This window comes from Neoarius graeffei, chromosome 15 (genome assembly GCF_027579695.1).
Source record: "Neoarius graeffei isolate fNeoGra1 chromosome 15, fNeoGra1.pri, whole genome shotgun sequence".
Classification (NCBI taxonomy): Eukaryota; Metazoa; Chordata; class Actinopteri; order Siluriformes; family Ariidae; genus Neoarius; species Neoarius graeffei.
In genome coordinates, this window is record NC_083583.1 from 50871391 (window position 1) to 50892886 (window position 21496).

Sequence of the window (21496 nt, forward strand, 5' to 3'; positions counted from 1 at the left end):
ATGGCATTACAAAGCAGCAAACAGGTATTTGAAGCTGCTGGTGCCTCTGGAGTCCTGCGAACCTCAAGGTGTAGGATCCTCCAGAGGCTTGCAGTTGTGTATAAACCTACTGTTCGGCCACCCCTAACCAATGCTCACAAGCAGAAACGGTTGCAGTGGGACCAGAAATACATGAAGACTAATTTTCAAACAGTCTTGTTTACTGATGAGTGCCGTGCAACCCTGGATGGTCCAGATGGATGGAGTAGTGGATGGCCACCATGTCCCAACAAGGCTGCGACATCAGCAAAGATGTGGCGGAGTCATGTTTTGGGCCGGAATCATGGGGAGACAGCTGGTAGGCCCCTTTAGGGTCCCTGAAGGTGTGAAAAATGACCTTGGCAAAGTATATAGAGTTTCTGACTGACCACTTTCTCCCATGGTACAAAAAGAAGAACCGTGCCTTCCGTAGCAAAATCATCTTCATGCATGACAATGCACTATCTCATGCTGCAAAGAATACCTCCGTGTCATTGGTTGCTATGGGCATTAAAGGAGAGAAACTCATGGTGTGGCCCCCATCCTCCCCTGACCCCAACCCTATTGAAAACCTTTGGAGTGTCCTCAAGCAAAAGATCTATGAGGGTGGGAGGCAGTTCACATCAAAACAGCAGCTCTGGGAGGCTATAGATAGTTTTCACTGGCGTCACGGCATTCCGGGGAACACCCCCCCAGCCGCCATCTTGCAGGGCAAACAAAACGGACCATCGCCACTACCGGCTACGTTATCTCGGACGAATTTATGAAGTTATATAGTCAGTTTTCTAAAATAAAGATCAATGTCGGCAAAATCAAGCAAACAGAAGTATATAGATACATTAGACGACATCTCACGACAACGGTATGCAGCCAAACTGGCCTTGATTGGGGGAATTGACCCCTATGAAGTGGACAAAGATGCATTTTCAAGTGACTATGCAGGGCTGCCAAAGCCTGAAACTGCCAAAGCCTGCTCCAAAGCCTGAAACTGACTTCATCAAACTTTAAAGGCTGCCTGATATATACAACTTTATATATTCACAGCGCGCCTTTTGGCAGATGCCGCCTGAATCGCGCAGATCCGATTTTTTTTGGGGGGGGGGCGTTGGAGTGTCTGATTATAATTTCAAAGTAAATTCTGTATTAAAATTACTAAATAAGCAAATCCGTTACAGTCCATGAAACAGGAAGTATAAGGATGAGAAAAAAACAGTTTAAATCGGAAAGCTGCGCACATTTGCACAGTCCTGCACACCGCTCGAGCTGCGCAAATGTGCGCAGCTTTCCGATTTAAACTGTTTTTTTTCTCATCCTTATACTTCCTGTTTCATTGACTGTAACGGATTTGCTTATTTAGTAATTTTAATACGGAATTTACTTTGAAATTATAATCAGACACTCCAACGCCCCCCCTAAAAAAAAAAATCGGATCTGCGCGATTCAGGCGGCATCCGCCAAAAGGCGCGCTGTTTGCATCCCAAACACAAATCAAATCATACAGAATAGACCTAAAATGTTTTTCAAAAATGACCCTTGCGTGAGTGAAGTGACAAGTTTCAAATAGAAACGTGACAAACGAGCGATATTAAGTGTACATTACAATGTAAACGTACACTCAGCGGTTCCAGTTAGGCATTCTCCAGAGATTGTTCACATGATGTTTTGGTTTCCAAAAACAAACTTAAACACAATTGATTGTTTATTTAAACAACTTACCAGTTATAAAATGATCGGAGCAGACTTTGCTGTGTTTGGAAGGCTGATAATCCTTGCGGTTGATTCTCGCAAGCCATAGATTTCTCCTTTTGTATGCTGAGTTTGTTTGCTTGCCTTTGTGCTCCCGTACAGTGGGAATTCCATAAAAGCTCCGCTTGACGTCATCATCTGACCTATTACGACAGCCGTGAATACAACAGGTGTGCACCATTGCTAGCTTTAAATAGCCTGCTTGGGTTCTTTTGAAGACTTTGTACTCACGCGTTACAATGTGTGCTCAGTGACCCGTACGGTAAGCTTGACCCGCAAGATGGCCGCCGCTAGGGAATCCCCAACTCTGTGACGTCATGTGAAAACTATCTATTCTGACAGCCTGAAAAGAAATTCAAGCAGAAACTCTCCAAAACCTCACAAGTTCAATGGATGCAAGAATTGTGAAGGTGATCTCAAAGAAGGGGTCCTATGTTAACGTGTAACTTGGCCTGTTAAGATGTTTTTTGATTGAAATAGCTTTTTATTTCAGTAAATATGACCTTCTAATGCTGCAAATTCAACAAATTACCATTTTCAGTTCTTTACAGCCTATAAAATGTTTTGGAACTCTGTTGTGCATAATAATTTGGAACAGTGCATTTTGAGTTTTTTTTTTAATACTGTTATCATTGGTAGGTTTGTTCAATAAAATTCGATTTATACTCTAACGGTTGATGACCTTGAAAATTATACTGACTGTCATTTGCATCGACCATTTAGGAAAATCAGAGAAAAACATCATTTGCATAATAATTTGGAACACGGTGTAAATGGGATGCTACCAGTACAGAGCGCAAACCTCCAAAAAATGTGTGAAACCAGATATGATGTATCGTTCGTGGGGCCATATCAGCAGACATGGCTGGATATGTTCTTTCCTTTTTGTTTTGAATTTGCCACCAGTCACTTTAGTGATGCAGTATGGGTATTCAGATTATGTAGGTGTCAGTGGTTCCATCACAATATCACTGTATCATTATTTACATCGCTGCCAGCAACATCACAGCTGGTTACAACATGTTAATCCAATGGTTTCAACTCCCACTGACAAAAGATTATCATTATTGTTACTAGGTTGCCAGGGGATAGATTAACATTTTGACTTTACTGCTTTGCTCCCGTTCCAACACACCATTACAGCATAATAGCAATAAATAAACTATTTTCAGTGCGAGTGTGAATAGGGTACAAGTTTATCTTTGTAGATATACAGAATGGGTTTTTTTGTTTTGTCTACAGTGAAATTCTTGTTTAACAGTAGCACACTCATGCAAACAATGTAACTGTGGACAACACTTCAAATATCAACATACAATTCTCACCTATAATCAGGTATAATGTATGGCATTTTTAATACAAGCAATATAGTTAAAGGGGAAGCAAAAACTAAGATGGTAAGGGTGTTCACATACAAGAAGAGTATCTTGGACATAATTCACAAACAACAAATGTTTGTTTTTTGCCTCTTGTACTCACCCATTTCACATTAACCTTTAACTTAGTTTAGATACTAACCAACCCATGTTTAAAAAAAAATATATATATATATATATTTTTTTTTTCTAATAGCTCTCTACTTGTTCTGTGTTTCAGGTTTTGCAATTGGCATGCCTGTGTGCGAGTTTGATCTAGTGAAGGATCCTGAAGTGCAGGACTTCAGGCGAAATATACTTAATGTCTGCAAAGACTCCGTAGAACTCCGAGATGCCAATGGGTCCCATAGTCGTGCATTATATGTTTACCCTCCCAATGTGGAGTCTTCACCAGAGCTTCCAAAGCACATTTTTGGCAAATTAGACAAAGGTAGGAAACATGAGTGTTACACATAACGTGTTTGATGGCATATGTTGTTTATTTTTTCCAATTTTCAAACTCAAATTGAGTAAACAGATTGTTCCTTTTCAGTTATGAAGCATGTGATTTTAATTTGTTCCATTCTAGTAAATGTTCCTTTGGCATTGGTGCACAAGGATATACAAGTCCAATTCAAAAAAAGTTGCGACACTGTGTAAAGCATAAATAAAAACAGAATGTGAAGATTTGCAAATCATGGAAACCCTATATTTCATTGAAAATAGTACAAAAGCAACATGTCAAATGTTGAAACTGAGAAATTTTATTGTTTTTTGAAAAATATATGCTCATTTTGAATTTGATGTCAGCAACACGTTTCAGAAAAGTTGGGATGGGGCAACAAAAGACTGAAAAAGTTGTGTAATCCTAAAAAAAAAAAAAAACAACCCTAATTTGGTTAATTGGCTACAGGTCAGTAATATGATTTAGTATAAAAAGAGCATCCCAGAGAGGCAGAGTCTCTCAGAAGTAAAGATGGGGAGGGGTTCGTCGCTCTGTAAATTGTTGCACAAACAGTGCAACAATTTAAGAATATTGCTCTTCAATGTAAAATTGCAACGAATTTGGGGATCACATCATCTATGGTCCATAATATCATTAAAAGATTCAGAGTATCTGGAGGAATCTCTGTATGTAAGAGACGAGGCTGAAAACTGACACTGGATGCCTGTGATCTTCAGGCCCTCAGGAGACACTGCATTAAAAGCAGACACGTGTCTGTAGTGGAAACCATTGTATGGGCTCAGGAACACTTCAGAAAACCATCGACTGTGAAAACACTTCATTACTGCGTCCACAAATGCAAGTTAAAACCAGATATAAACAATATTCAGAAACACTGCCATCTTCTCTGGGCCTGAGCTCTTTTACGATGGACTGAGGCTGTTAGGTTTTTTCACCTCTGGCCCTCACCATCTTGAGATCAGTCCCCTCGTGTCACCCAGACGTCTGGGGGTGAGTCGCAGAAAAAAGAAAGGAACCCCACAATCTTTAGTTCGCAATCTTTATTCACAAGTCCCCCAATACAACGAGAGAATACAGGGATTTTATGTGTGTCTTATCTGTGTGGATGAAATGACATCACTGTTTGATATCTGTCTATGTGTGTGTCTGTGTGGATATGCAGCTATGTGTGTGTGTGTGTGTGCGTTGTAGGATGTCAGACTATGACAACAGTGACTAGGTCAGTAAACCTTGGACTGAGCAAAACACATCTTAATAAGCAATATATTTCATATCAACGGATGTTTTTTAACAACTCAGCAACTCAGCATTTATGCACGTCAAAGCGTGAGATTTTTTTTTTTTTTACGACAATTTTAAACAAAGACATGTTTATGTCTAGTCTAGCAAAGAAGTGTGTGTCTTCTCCACCGGAGGAAGGTCACACAGTAACTTTACAGGAAATTATACAGGAATAGGATCTAAGAGACTAAAATATTAAATTCATAAAGTCTAACAATCCTAAATCACATTCTGCAGCTATAAAACTAACTTAAATCATGGCTTTAAATCCTAACAGAGGCAAAGTGGAAAATTGTCCCGAGGTCTGATGAATCAAAAGTAGAAATTCTTTTTCGAAATCATGGACACCACGTTCTCCAGGCTAAGGAGGAGAGGAGACCATCTGGCTAGTTATCAGTGCACAGTTCAAAAGCTGTGATGATATGGGGGTGCATTAGTGCACATGACATGGGTAACTCCCCTCCTAGAACTGCCACCTTATTGTGGTGGAGGGGTTTGTGTGCTTGAATGATCCTAGGAGCTATGTTGTCGGGGGCATTACACCCCTGTTAGGGTCTCCCAAGGCAGACAGGTCCTAGGTGACAGGCCAGACTAAGAGTAGTTCACCAAACCCCTTATGGATATTAAAAGAACAAGGACCGTGACGTCGCCCGGTATGGCGCAGCCGGGGCCCCACCCTGGAGCCAGGCCCGGGGTTGGGGCTCGTATGCAAGCGCCTGGTGGCCGGGCCTTTGCCCACTGGGCCCGGCCGGGCTCAGCCCGAAGTAGTGACGTGGGCCCGACCTCCTGTGGGTTCACCACCCACAGAGGTAGCCGTAGGGGGCCGGTGCAGTGTGGATTGGGCGGCAGTCAAAGGCAGGGGCCTCGACAACCTGATCCCCGAACACAGCGGCTAGCTGTTGGGACATGGAATGTCACTTCGCTGGGGGGGAGCCTGAGCTTGTGCGGGAGGTTGAGAGGTACCAGCTAGAGATAGTCGGGCTCACCTCCATGCACAGCTTGGGCTCTGGAACCCAGCTCCTCGAGAGGGGCTGGACTCTCCACTTCTCTGGAGTCGCCCACAGTGAGCGGCAGTGGGCTGGTGTGGGCTTGCTTATAGCTCCCCAGCTCAGCTGCCACATGTTGGAGTTTACCCCAGTGAACGAGAGGGTCGCCTCTCTGCACCTTCGGATCGGGGAGAGGGCTCTTGCTGCTGTTTGTGCCTACGGGCTGAATAGCAGTATAGAGTATCCGGCCTTCTTGGAGTCCCTGGGAGAGGTACTGAGAGGTGCTCAGACTGGGGACTCCATTGTTCTACTGGGGGACTTCAACACTCACGTGGGCGACGACAGTGACACCTGGAGGGGCGTGATTGGGAGGAGCAGCCTCCCCAATCTGAACCCGAGTGGTGTTTTGTTATTGGACTTCTGTGCTAGTCACGGTTTGTCCATAACGAACACCATGTTCAAGCATAGGGGTGTCCATAAGTGCACGTGGCACCAGGACACCTTAGGTCGGAGGTCGATGATCGACTTTGTTGTCGTTTCATCTGATCTCTGGCTCTATGTCTTGGATACTCAGGTGAAGAGAGGGGCTGAGCTGTCAACTGATCACCACCTGGTGGTGAGTTGGATCTGCTGGCGGAGGAGGAAGCCGGACAGACCTGGCAGGCCCAAACGTATGGTGAGGGTCTGCTGGGAACATCTGGCCGAGCACTCTGTTGGGGAGGTCTTTAACTCCCACCTTCGGGAGAGCTTCTCCCAGCTTCCGAGGGAGGCGGGGGACATTGAGTCTGAGTGGACCATGTTCTCTACCTCCATTGTAGACGCGGCTGTTCGGAGCTGTGGCCGCAAGGTCTCCAGTGCCTGTCGTGATGGCAATCCCTGAACCCCACCGGAAGTAAGGGACGCGGTCAAGCTGAAGAAGGAGTCCTATCTGGCCATGTTGGCCTCCGGGACTCCTGAGGCAGCTGACGGGTATCGGCAGGCCAGGCGTGCCGCAGCTCAGGCAGTTGCGGAGGCAAAAACTCAGAACTGGGAGGAATTCAGTGAGGCCATGGAGGAGGACTATCAGTCGGCCTTGAAGAAATTCTGGCAAACCGTCTGGCGACTCAGGAGGGGGAAGCAGTACTCTGCCAACACTGTTTACAGTGCGGGTGGGGAGCTGTTGACCTCGACTGGGGACATTGTCGGGCGGTGGAAGGAATACTTCGAGGATCTCCTCAATCCCACAGTCACGTCTTCCATTGAAGAAGCGGAGGCTGATGACTCAGAGGTGGACTCGTCCATTACCCAAGCTGAAGTCACTGAGGTGGTTTGCAAGCTCCTCGGTGGCAAGGCACTGGGGGTGGATGAGATCCGCCCTGAGTATCTCAAGTCTCTGGATGTTGTGGGGCTGTCTTGGCTGACACGCCTCTGCAACATCGCATGGCGGTCGGGGACAGTGCCTCTGGAGTGGCAGACTGGGCTGGTGGGCCCTCTTTTTAAGAAAGGGGACTGGAGAGTGTGCTCCAATTATAGGGGACTCACACTTCTCAGCCTCCCTGGGAAGGTTTACTCCAGGGTACTGGAGAGGAGAATTCAGCCAATAGTCGAACCTTGGATCCAGGAGGAACAATGTGGTTTTCGTCCTGGTTGTGGAACACTGGACCAGCTCTATATCCTTCATAGGGTGCTCGAGGGTTCATGAGAGTTTGCCCAACCAGTCCACATGTGCTTTGTGGATCTGGAGAAGGCATTCGACCGTGTCCCTCATGGTATTTTGTGGGGGGTGCTTTGGGAGTATGGGGTTCGGGGCTCTTTGTTAAGGGCTGTCCAGTCCCTGTATGAACGGAGCAGGAGTCTGGTTCGCATTACCGGCAGTAAGTCAGACCTGTTCCCAGTGCATGTTGGACTCCGGCAGGGCTGCCCTTTGTCGCTGGTTCTGTTCATAATTTTTATGGACAGAATTTCTAGGCGCAGCCAGGGGCCGGAAGGAATCCTGTTTGGGAACCACAGGATTTCATCTCTGCTTTTTGCGGATGATGATGTAGTCCTGTTGGCTTCTTCAAACCAGGACCTTCAGCATGCACTGGGGTGGTTTGCAGTCGAGTGTGAAGCAGCTGGGATGAGAATCAGCACCTCCAAGTCCGAGGCCATGGTTCTCGACCGGAAAAGGGTGGCTTGCCCTCTCCAGGTTGGTGGAGAAGTCCTGCCTCAAGTGGAGGAGTTTAAGTATCTCGGGATCTTGTTCACGAGTGAGGGAAGGATAGTGCGTGAGATCGACAGGTGGATCAGTGCAGCCTCCACAGTGATGTGGTCGCTTTACCGGTCCATTGTGGTGAAGAAGGAGCTGAGCCAAAAGGCGAAGCTCTCGATTTACCGGTCAATCTACGTTCTGACTCTCACCTATGGTCATGAGCTTTGGGTAATGACCGAAAGAACAAGATCGCGGATACAAGCGGCTGAAATGAGTTTCCTTCGCAGGGTGGCTGGGCGCTCCCTTAGGGTGAGAAGCACAGTCACTCGGGAGGAGCTCGGAGTAGAGCCGCTGCTCCTCCACATCGAGAGGAATCAGCTGAGGTGGCTCGGGCATCTCTTTCAGATGCCTCCTGGACGCCTCCCTGGGGAGGTGTTCCAGGCATGTCCCCCCGGGAGGAGGCCCCGGGGAAGACCCAGGACATGCTGGAGGGACTATGTCTCTCAGCTGGCCTGGGAACACCTCGGTGTTCTTCCCGAGGAGCTGGCCGAGGTGTCTGGGGAGAGGGAAGTTTGGGCTTCCATGCTCAGACTGCTGCCTCCGTGACCTGGCCCCGGATAAGCGGATGAAAATGAGACGAGACATGGGTAACTTGTACATCTGGGAACGCACCGTTAATGCTGAATGATTTATACACCTTTTAGAGCAATATGCTGCCAACCAGGTGACATCTTTTTCAGGGAAGTCTTTCCTTTTTCAACAAGACAATGCTAAACCACTTTCTGCACATATTTAAACTGCATGGCTCCACAGTAAAAAAAATCCAGGTGCTAAACTGGCCTTCCTGCAGTCCAGACTTGTCTCATCTCATCTCATTATCTCTAGCCGCTTTATCCTTCTACAGGGTCGCAGGCAAGCTGGAGCCTATCCCAGCTGACTACAGGCGAAAAGCGGGGTACACCCTGGACAAGTCGCCAGGTCATCACAGGGCTGACACATAGACACAGACAACCATTCACACTCACATTCACACCTACGGTCAATTTAGAGTCACCAGTTAACCTAACCTGCATGTCTTTGGACTGTGGGGGAAACCGGAGCACCCGGAGGAAACCCACGCGGACACGGGGAGAACATGCAAACTCCACACAGAAAGGCCCTCGCCGGCCCCGGGGCTCGAACCCAGGACCTTCTTGCTGTGAGGCGACAGCGCTAACCACTACACCACCGTGCCGCCCAGTCCAGACTTGTCTCCCATTTAAAACATTTGGCACATTATGAAGTGCAAAATATGATAAAGGAGACCCCGAACTGTTGAGCAACTGAAATTGTATATCAGGCAAGAATGGGACAACATTTCTCTTTTAAAACTACAGTAATTGGTCTCCTCAGTTCCTAAATGTTTAGAGAGTGTTGTTAAAAGTAGAGGTGATGCAACACAGTGGGAAACATGCCCCTGTCCCAACTTTTCCGAAACACGTTGCTGACATCAAATTCAAAATGAGCAATAAATAAATAAAATTTCTCAGTTTCAACATTTGATATGTTGTCTTTGTACTATTTTCAATGAAATATGGGGTTTCCATGATTTTGCAAATTATCACATTCTGTTTTGATTTACAGTTTACACAGTGCCCCAACTTTTTTGGAATTGGGGTTGTATACACAACAAACTTCATGTATTTAGCTCTCTCAAAGTAATACTCCACATTTGTCAGCCTAGGCTGTATCCGCTGCATCTGTGATGACCATGAATACGTTTCCTGTACTGTGTGAAGAATAGAAAAGCCACTTATAATAAAAGGGCAGTTGGTAAATATTAATGTGAATCGCATATTTTTACCTGACATTTACCTTTTCTGCATTATTTGTGCTGGAAGCTATTTTCAGATTTCTGTTCATAGTGTTGTTTACGTTGTAAATCTTTGTAGGCAAGTGGTATTATATTTAACAGAAAATTGCACAAAATGCTGAAAAATTCATGACAATTTTTTTAAATGGCCAGAGGGTAGACAATGTGGGACACATTCCTCGACTGTTATTTCTGTTTTTCAGTTGATATTTCAGAAATATCCAATGTTATAAAAGCAGAGCTCTGTGAAGTCTACCAACAAACCAGCCTGATTTTTGAGCCGTATATTTTGGACTGGTAGTTTTAAAGAAAATAGGAGGGGGGGGGGGAACCCCATTGTATCTTTACAGTATGCATTATCAATATTTTGAGCACATGAATGCAGTGAAGCAGCAGTATTCAGCACAGTGCCTTTCTTTGCTGGGAACTGTGACAGTGTGAAGTAAAATTATATTTGAACATATTTTTTATTGTATTGACTAAAATAATAGTGCATTGTGTTTTCTACATAAAACTATTCTGTTGAATGTATTCGTGCACTATCCCATACATTTCAGTATTCTAAACACTTTTACCACAAATAAAACAATGCATTTTTGCTTGCCAGTTATGTGTTAAATACGTATAATGTAGTATTACTGTTATTTATTCGGACTTCCAGTAACACCGTTTTTATTATCCCACCAGCATATCATGTGTGGGAATATAGCTATCGACTCCATGTGTCTGTCTGTCCGTCTGTAAACATTTTAGTTTCCGGAGCATAACTCAAAAACTACTAGGATTTTTTTTTCACGAAACCTGACAGTTAAGTGACTAGAGAAGTTGTGCCTTTTGACATTTTGGGATTTCTGTGATTTATTTTTTCCCATATTTCCATGGCAACCATTCCAACTTAGGAAAATTTGGAGTGGGGTTTCACGTGGGGGCTGGGAGGATATGTCATCTCCTGATGATTCTTGTTGATTTACTTTAAAATCACAGCAGATGGTGACAAAATATAGCATCAACAAAGCTGACTTTATGTTAGGACTCTTAATGTTATAGTCATGTTGTCTGTTGTTGCCCGGATGGGGATGAGTTCCCTTTTGAGTCTGGTTCCTCTCGATGTTTCTTCCTCATGTCATCTGAGGGAGTTTTTCCTTGCCACTGTCGCCACAGGCTTGCTCACTGGGGATAGATTAGGGATAAAATTAGCTCATGTTTTAAGTCGTTCAAATTCTGTAAAGCTGCTTTGCGACAATGTTTATTGTTAAAAGCTCTATACAAATAAACTTGACTTGACAAAATCCTCAACATGAAAATTATGGGTGGAGAATGTTAGTGATGTTGATGTCACGAGGTGGGGAATACTTTCTGCCTTGACTGATTTAAGCATCCACATCAGCATTTCCAGTTCACTTTAACCCTAATTTCAAAATGTACTGTATTAACTAGCATCCTCATTGGCTGCATGGCGTGCCGGAAAGAGAAAACTGGCAAACAGAAGTGGAAAGGCATCGAAATCTGGTTCAGAACTAGGGAGATTTTTTTTTTTCTTAGTTGTGGGTTTGTTGAGTATAGTCATTTACAATAGTCAATTTATTGAAAATATTTTGGCAATCACTGTGATGACCTGGCGACTTGTCCAGGGTGTACCCCGCCTTTCGCCCGTAGTCAGCTGGGATAGGCTCCAGCTTGCCTGCGACCCTGTAGAACAGGATAAAGCGGCTAGAGATAATGAGATGAGATGAGATTTTGGCAATCAGCCCTAGATTCCCATTATAAGTGAGTTTTGAGTGACTGGTTGCTTTCTCAGTACAAGGAGACCTTGAAATTATTGTCCATGCACTAGATAGTATTCTTCTGGAGTATCCTGTTACCATTCATTGATTAAATTAAAGGTCAGCCATATTTATAAAAATGGCAAAAATTCCACATCTTAAATCTCTCTCTTCTGGTTAGATTGAAGTATGTTTTTCAACTTTTGTATCCAGGTCAGATTATCGTGGTCATCTGGGTTATTGTGTCACCCAACAATGACAAACAGAAGTACACACTGAAGATCAACCACGACTGTGTACCTGAGCAGGTGATAGCAGAAGCCATCAGGAAAAAGACTCGCAGCATGCTGTTGACTGCCGAGCAGCTGAAGATGTGTGTGCAGGAATACCAGGGCAAGTACATCCTCAAAGTGTGTGGCTGTGACGAGTACCTGCTGGAAAAGTACCCTATCAGTCAGTATAAGGTACACAATTCTCAATAACTACATTCATTGCTTCATTTTCCTTAAACACACTTCTCTGTCCTGCTTTAAAACCCATGTCAACTTATTTTCATAATTAGCTTGTTACTGTAATCAGTGGCTTCTTTAACATCAGCTGCAAAAGAAAGAACAATGTTGTTTTTCTCAGTTAAGAGACGCTTGAATTTCTTTTTCTTCCTTTTTTTTCTCCTCTGGTATTTGCTCAGTTCTGCCACAGAACCAGTTTCAGAATTTGCTGTAACAATGAATCAGCTTCCTCTTTTACCCCAGCCTCACAATTTGGAGTGACTTCTTGCTCACGCAGTCTCTTTGTGGCACCATGAGTGATTTTGACATAATTTTAGTGCAATAATGTGGCGTAGACGATTTTAGTGTAACATTGTTACTACATATATATATATATATATATATATATATATATATATATATATATATATATATATATATATATATATTCTATACATACATGCAGTGGTGCTTGAAAGTTTGTGAACCCTTTAGAATTTTCTATATTTCTGCATAAATATGACCTAAAACATCATCAGATTTTCACACAAGTCCTAAAAGTAGATAAAGAGAACCCAGTTAAACAAATGAGACAAAAATATTATACTTGGTCATTTATTTATTGAGGAAAATGATCCAATATTGCATATGTGTGAGTGGCAAAAGTATGTGAACCTCTAGGATTAGCAGTTAATTTGAAGGTGAAATTAGAGTCAGGTGTTTTCAATCAGTAGGATGACAATCAGGTGTGAGTGGGCACCCTGTTTTATTTAAAGAACAGGGATCTATCAAAGTCTGATCTTCACAACACATGTTTGTGGAAATGTATCATGGCACAAACAAAGAAGATTTCTGAGGACCTCTGAAAAAGCGTTGTTGATGCTCATCAGGCTGGAAAAGGTTACAAAACCATCTCTAAAGAGTTTGGACTCCATCAATCCACAGTCAGACAGATTGTGTACAAACGGAGGAAATTCAAGACCATTGTTACTCTCCCCAGGAGTGGTCGACCAACAAAGATCACTCCAAGAGCAAGGCGTGTAATAGTCGGCGAGGTCACAAAGGACCCCAGGGTAACTTCTAAGGAACTGAAGGCCTCTCTCACATTGGCTAATGTTAATGTTCATGAGTCCACCATCAGGAGAACACTGAACAACAGTGGTGTGCATGGCAGGGTTGCAAGGAGAAAGCCACTGCTCTCTAAAAAGAACATTGCTGCTTGTCTGCAGTTTGCCAAAGATCATGTGGACAAGCCAGAAGGCTATTGGAAAAATGTTTTGTGGATGGATGAGACCAAAATAGAACTTTTTGGTTTAAATGAAAAGTGTTAAGTTCGGAGAAAGGAAAACACTGTATTCCAGCATAAGAACCTTATCCCATCTGTGAAACATGCTGGTGGTAGTATTATGGTTTGGGCCTGTTTTGCTGCATCTGGGTCAGGACGGCTTGCCATCATTGATGGAACAATGAATTCTGAATTATACCAGCAAATTCTAAAGGAAAATGTCAGGACATCTGTCCATGAACTGAATGTCAAGAGAAGGTGGGTCATGCAGCAAGACAACGACCCTAAGCACACAAGTCGTTCTACCAAAGAATGGTTAAAGAAGAATAAAGTTAATGTTTTGGAATGGCCAAGTCAAAGTCCTGACCTTAATCCAATCGAAATGTTGTGGAAGGACCTGAAGCGAGCAGTTCATGTGAGGAAACCCACCAACATCCCAGAGTTGAAGCTGTTCTGTACGGAAGAATGGGCTAAAATTCCTCCAAGCCGGTGTGCAGGACTGATCAACAGTTACCGGAAACGTTTAGTTGCAGTTATTGCTGCACAAGGGGGTCACACCAGATACTGAAAGCAAAGGTTCACATACTTTTGCCACTCACAGATATGTAATATTGGATCATTTTCCTCAATAAATAAATGACTGAGTATAATATTTTTGTCTCATTTGTTTAACTGGGTTCTCTTTATCTACTTTTAGGACTTGTGTGAAAATCTGATGATGTTTTAGGTCATATTTATGCAGAAATAAATAAATAAATAAATATATATATATATATATATATATATATATATATATATATATATATATATATATATATATATATATATGTGTGTATATATATATATATATATATATATATATATATATATATATATATATATATCCCCCTCATCAAAAAATTCCCATGCAGGGATTGGCCAAGGATGGCTCACGTGATTATGAAATAGTTCCACCATTTGACTAAGCAATGTATCTCGTGATGTCCCAAAAAAAAAAAAGGATATGGTGTGAGTCAGTCATGGTATATCCTGGATATACCATGAACTGACATCACAATTTCAGGCTAAACGGTTGACTCGAGTCACAGCTGTGGCTCTGCGATCATTACTGTCAGTGTGTGGATGTATGTATCATGATCATGCCTAGTGATTTTTTTTTTCAGATTAATTTCTAATTCTTTGTAATTAACACTTTTTTTTTGTTGTGTGGTTTGTTTTTTTGCAAGTTTTGAATTTTTTTGATGAGGGATATTTAACAATTATTCCATGAAATTGAGTCGTACGTGAGCTGATAGCTAGCCGACTTGGCACTATGCACCTCGATATAAGCCATGTATGATGAGATTGAGTGGAATGATTGAGGTGCCCCCCCCCCCCCCCCCAATTCGATAAATAAAAACTTTATACAAAATGTCCAACAAAATCATTTCCGCTTAGTGGACACGTGACATTGCATACATGCTTAGTAAGATATTCAGATTTGACAAGATTTACATCAACATTCGATCAATGAAAATACATTTTATCAAAAAAAAATTGCTTCAAAATTTCTAAAAAAAAAAAAAAAAGTGAAAATGTTCCAAGTTCAACCAGTCGAAAAAATTTTAACAGACTGTACTGCTTAAAGATGAAAACTGTAAACACATCAGTGGAATGACAGTAGCAGTTTGTGAAAAATGCTATAATAATAATTCTTGAAAAAAATTGCATTCTTACCATCAAATACTTTAATTCCGTATTTTGTTGCTGCTTTTTTTTAATATTATTTGGGGTTTTGTTTTCAAGTAGAGTTTTTATATCATCCTCAGTTGGTTCAGCAACCAGTGTTGCCAGATACTGCTGATGTTTTCCAGCCCAAAATATGTTCAAATCCGCCAAAATGCACTTAAAACTGCCCAATCTGGCAACACTGTCAGCAACATGTGCTGCCATTTTACTCACGGTACTCTATATGAGCTGATAGCCTAGTAGTAGAGTAGCCAATCGGAGCGCGCGATTGCTCATATCCAGTGAATGTGGATAGAATAATAATCAAATATGCTATGCACTGAGAGGCTCTGGTTGAAATTATGGATTCTCTGAGGTGACTGGCATAGTACTATATTCTGAGAAAATAGTACTATGCCAGTCACCTCAGAGAATACATAATTTCAACCAGAGCCTGTCAGTGCATAGTACATTTGATTAACATATACACACACAACAGTTGAATCGCAGAATCAAAACTGCATTGGTTGAATTTTTTTTTGTGTGTGTTTTTTTTTTCCCTCTCCCCAAAACTGTCTTCACCAAACCTATATCACTCTGCTGACCATGGGTTACTAAGTAATAGCAACAGCTGCACTACTGTTGAGAACCTTAACCATACTGTCACAAATACAAACTTTAAAAAAAAAGGTATTATGTAATATAACATGCATTTCTTCTTCTCACCTGTGAGCATTATGAGTAACCTACAATTAATCTTTTGTAGCGAATGTCTTAGCTATTGTTCATCATTTCCACCTTCTCTGTTATTATTTTTAATACTGCCACTAGATGGCAGACAAACAGCATGCCAATCAGTGTGCTGGAGAAATTTCTTTCAGATACTGTTTGGGAAGCTGTGTGTAGGTTATGTTAAAGGCAGACGTTGGAACATCGTCTATACGCTTCATTTGTAAGTGAATATATAACTATATAATACGCTGTATTTGACTTGCCTCGGAAGTGGGAGGTCAAAACTTGGAATGACCTCATTTATGTTCTCCATACACTTGAGCTCAAAAGTGTGAGGCAAACCATGTTCATCTTTTGCCAGTTAATTGTATTGCATAAAGCAATGTTTCTAAATGGGTGGGTTGTGACCCAAAAGTGGGTTATGGGCCCTTTATGATTGGGACAAGGACTGCTGAGAAGCAAAAATGCTGATAAATGCAAATGATAAAACGTAACATGGAAACTGTGGGAAAATGTGACACGAAAGCAAATTCTTGTTTCAACAAAAGAAAAATTAAAATAAAGGAACGCTCCCTGCAGCTGTTATTAGAGCCAGTGAAAAATTAGGTCATCATGTTGTGCATCCAGTCGAATCCTGTCAATTTGGTAATTCATCTGTAAACAATTGGTGCAAATGCAGTTAAATTCCCTCTTTCTATAAAAGTCTGAAAAAAATTGCACAGTAAACAAAAATATGATGCGTATGGTTTGTGCAGGCGATGGTGTATTTTGTTTGGTGAGCTACAGGCTGCAGAAAGCATGACACAGAGACATAGTCATAGAGAGAAGCCAGTTGATATCTCTTCTCCCCCCCCCCCCCCCCCAAAAAAAAAGCAAGCGGATCTACAACCCCAATTCCAAAAAAGTTGGGACAAAGTACAAATTGTAAATAAAAACGGAATGCAATAATTTACAAATCTCAAAAACTGATATTGTATTCACAATAAAACATAGACAACATATCAAATGTCGAAAGTGAGACATTTTGAAATTTCATGCCAAATATTGGCTCATTTGAAATTTCATGACAGCAACACATCTTAAAGTTGGGACAGGGGCAATAAGAGGCTGGAAAAGTTAAATGTACAAAAAAGGAACAGCTGGAGGACCAAATTGCAACTCATTAGGTCAATTGGCAATAGGTCACTAACATGACTGGGTATAAAAAAGCATCTTGGAGTGGCAGCGGCTCTCAGAAGTAAAGATGGGAAGAGGATCACCAATCCCCCTAATTCTGCACCGACAAATAGTGGAGCAATATCAGAAAGGAGTTCGACAGTGTAAAATTGCAAAGAGTTTGAACATATCATCATCTACAGTGCATAATATCATCAAAAGATTCAGAGAATCTGGAAGAATCTCTGTGCGTAAGGGTCAAGGCCGGAAAACCATACTGGGTGCCCGTGATCTTCGGGCCCTTAGACGGCACTGCATCACATACAGGCATGCTTCTGTATTGGAAATCACAAAATGGGCTCAGGAATATTTCCAGAGAACATTATCTGTGAACACAATTCGCCGTGCCATCCGCCGTTGCCAGCTAAAACTCTATAGTTCAAAGAAGAAGCCGAATCTAAACATGATCCAGAAGCGCAGACGTCTTCTCTGGGCCAAGGCTCATTTAAAATGGACTGTGGCAAAGTGGAAAACTGTTCTGTGGTCAGACGAATCAAAATTTGAAGTTCTTTATGGAAATCAGGGACGCCGTGTCATTCGGACTAAAGAGGAGAAGGACGACCCAAGTTGTTATCAGCGCTCAGTTCAGAAGCCTGCATCTCTGATGGTATGGGGTTGCATTAGTGCGTGTGGCATGGGCAGCTTACACATCTGGAAAGACACCATCAATGCTGAAAGGTATATCCAGGTTCTAGAGCAACATATGCTCCCATCCAGATGACGTCTCTTTCAGGGAAGACCTTGCATTTTCCAACATGACAATGCCAAAGCACATACTGCATCAATTACAGCATCATGGCTGCGTAGAAGAAGGGTCCGGGTACTGAACTGGCCAGCCTGCAGTCCAGATCTTTCACCCATAGAAACCATTTGACGCATCATAAAACGGAAGATACGACAAAAAAGACCTAAGACAGTTGAGCAACTAGAATCCTACATTAGACAAGAATGGGTTAACATTCCTATCCCTAAACTTGAGCAACTTGTCTCCTCAGTCCCCAGACGTTTACAGACTGTTGTAAAGAGAAAAGGGGATGTCTCACAGTGGTAAACATGGCCTTGTCCCAACTTTTTTGAGATGTGTTGTTGTCATGAAATTTAAAATCACCTATTTTTTCTCTTTAAATGATACATTTTCTCAGTTTAAACATTTGATATGTCATCTATGTTCTATTCTGAATAAAATATGGAATTTTGAAACTTCCACATCATTGCATTCCGTTTTTATTTTCAATTTGTACTTTGTCCCAACTTTTTTGGAATCGGGGTTGTAGATACAGCTATAAATAAATTAAAAATGTGTTCTCTGTTCAGGAGCAAGCACGTTGCGCATCGTATATAACTCATTCATCGCATTTCAAAATGCAAAAAGACCCACAGAGTTAGAGAGCATCTTGTTTTACCTGCTGCTTTTGACATGACCGGAGAGATCCTTGATGCAAATCAGTTGAAAAAAATTGCAATCTCCAATGACACCTAAGTGAGAAGAATGCGAGGACACAAAGCAGCAGACCTTAACACGCATTTACGCAAGTGACTATTATGCACTCGAATTAAACGAATCAACAGCTGTATCCGATTGTGTCATCTTCCATTTTCATATTTGTGTCATGTGAATAATTAACTTTGTACTTGATAAAGCATGTGCATTGCATTTAATAAACTAATATTTTACCACTGTGTACTTATAAGGTACAATTAACAACGTAATATGTAAGTTGATTTCTTTTCTGTTATCTGAGATAGTAAATGATTATCCATTTTATTAGGCCTATGCAGTGGGTAATTATTAGAAGCATTGATAAATTTTATTATTCAAAATGATGAACTGTATAGTCAGATTTAGAGATTTAACAAGCTAATATGTCTGAGTGTTCATGCTATGAGCAGCCATATTGATTTGACGGCACTTGCTGAAAAAGAAACGCCCGATCCTTTGGTGGGTCAGAGCCCTCTTCGGCAGAAATGAAATGAAGGTTGAGGAGGCCATCCCAAGTTGATGAGTAGGAATTGAGTTGAAAGGGTATTTTCTTTTTTCCTATATGGAAATTACAAGTTAAGACTGAATGCAACGTTGGGCTGTTATGCTGAGGAGTTGAATAGAAAAGCTTCCAGACTGGCCACGAGTTTACAGGCTCAACAGCCTATTTGTTCTGCAAATGACAATATTGTTACAAGTCATGGAGAATATTAAAAAGACGTTTGAAGCAATGTTATTTTGCTTTACTTCCCTTTCTGTAATTTGTAAACTATTGTATGAAGTCACCTATGGCTCATGCCTGCAACCATATTAGAGTCATGTGATATTCTTTGTGACAAGAGGCTCCCTCTATGCTTTAATTCTGTTCCGGAGTTGCCTGTTTTATACTGAAACATTTGTTCTATGAACATAGGAGGGGTAAAGAATACAAATGAGTATAGTCAGTCAGTGCGTTTACATGCACATCCAAATCGAGCTACTGTTGGTAATCGAGCTAAGGGTCCCAGCAGGGGTGCCAGAGAAATCCAATCCTACATGCACACAAGGAAATCGAGCTATTGTGTGAGGTACATTGTGCACCCGAGCCACAGGTGGCACTACACGCCCCATCGTGTTGGTACACTTTCGGTTGTCGTCATGAAGAAGAGCTATTCAAGAGTATAAACAAAGTTATCAGTTCCGTGTTCGTTCGTTCTCCTTGTTCCTCCTGACCTCTTCTGCTGCTCGCTACTACTACTACTACTGTTGTCATGCCGACCGAGGCTGTTGTGTTTTCCGCTTGTGGTCTCATCACTCGTCACTTCCGGAAGGGGCAGTGCTGAAGTAAGTAGCTCGACTACGTAGCTCGATAGGGTTTACATGCACTAAGTAGCTCGGCTACAATCGCATAATCTAGGTCGCGTAGCTCGATTACGAGAAATCCAGTTCGGTTCGATTTCAGCCGAGCTAAGGTGTTTCCATGGCATTTAGAACTTCGATTTCAGTTGAGCTACGGCAGAAATTCGATTTTCTCTATGTGCATTTAAACGCACTGAGTACAATCTGTGTTTAAAGTCCTCCAGTAATTTTTCTTGCCAAAAGTAGCGTTTAAGCATCTACAAATAATACAATATATTTCAGACATTTTTGCTGTTGAAAAGATGTAACATGTTATGTTTTTATGTCTATAAACACGTTTTTCTTTCCCTGTGTTTCTCTCAGTATGTGAGGAGTTGCATTATGCTGGGCCGAATGCCAAACCTAATGCTGATGTCAAAGGATAGCTTATATTCTCAGCTGCCCATGGACACGTTCACCATGCCTTCATACTCACGCCGCATCTCCACAGCCACACCATATATGAATGGGGAAGCCTCAAGCAAATCTCTGTGGACCATCAATAGCAACTTGAGGATACGTGTGCTCTGTGCAACATACGTCAATGTAAACATCCGGGACATTGATAAGGTGCTTACCGAACAAGCATTATTTCATCTCATCTCATCTCATCATCTCTAGCCGCTTAATCCTGTTCTACAGGGTCGCATGCAAGCTGGAGCCTATCCCAGCTGACTACGGGCGAAAGGCGGGGTACACCCTGAACAAGTCGCCAGGTCATCACAGGGCTGACACATAGACACAGACAACCATTCACACTCACATTCACACCTACGGTCAATTTAGTCACCAGTTAACCTAACCTGCATGTCTTTGGACTGTGGGGGAAACCGGAGCACCCGGAGGAAACCCACGCGGACACGGGGAGAACATGCAAACTCCACACAGAAAGGCCCTCGCCGGCCACGGGGCTCGAACCCGGACCTTCTTGCTGTGAGGCGACAGCGCTAACCATTACACCACCGTGCCGCCCCCAGCATTATTTCAGATAATATTAAAAAATTAACTAAGTTTGACATTAAGTAGAGTCTAACATGACTATGCTTAAGTTTATTTTAGGTATATAAGATTTTTTTTGTTTGTTTTTTTGAAAGTCATGTATTGAATGGGGGGAAAAAGGCTTGCAATTGAAGTCGACGTCAGAAATCGCTGCTATAAGATGGCCAAGTCGTTTATATGTAGACAGTTTGCATAATGACATGTAACATCACCACTGAGAATGATTTTTTGTGTGTGTGTGGGTTTTTATTTATTTTTTAAAATTGCAGATTAAATCATGAATGAAATCTAATTGTGACCAGTCTATGCATCACATGATTGAGTATTTCTCTGATCATGGCGTTGCTGAATGACTTGCCAATAACCCTCGAAAAACCGTGAAAGCGACAATAAAATGTGCTGTCCAAATATTTATTTGTTCAGTCATCCTCAGTAACCACTTTACCTTGCTCGGAGTCATCGTGGATCCAGAGCCGATCCTGAGATGGGACTAGACCCTGGACGAGACTCAAATCAGTTCTAGGGCACCATGTACATGCTCATTCACACCTTGGAGCAATTTAGCATCGTGAATCC

At 42.2% G+C, this 21496-nt stretch overlaps 1 protein-coding gene across 1 annotated transcript in view; it reads left to right on the plus strand.

The window, feature by feature from the left end:
* pik3ca (phosphatidylinositol-4,5-bisphosphate 3-kinase, catalytic subunit alpha) overlaps positions 1–21496 on the plus strand; it is a 54271-nt gene that overhangs the window by 16465 nt on the left and 16310 nt on the right. Inside the window, exons 4-6 of the mRNA XM_060941552.1 lie at positions 3361–3570; positions 11851–12101; positions 20246–20491. Of these exons, the coding sequence (XP_060797535.1) occupies positions 3361–3570; positions 11851–12101; positions 20246–20491 (707 nt within the window). The remainder of the gene's footprint in view (positions 1–3360; positions 3571–11850; positions 12102–20245; positions 20492–21496) is intronic.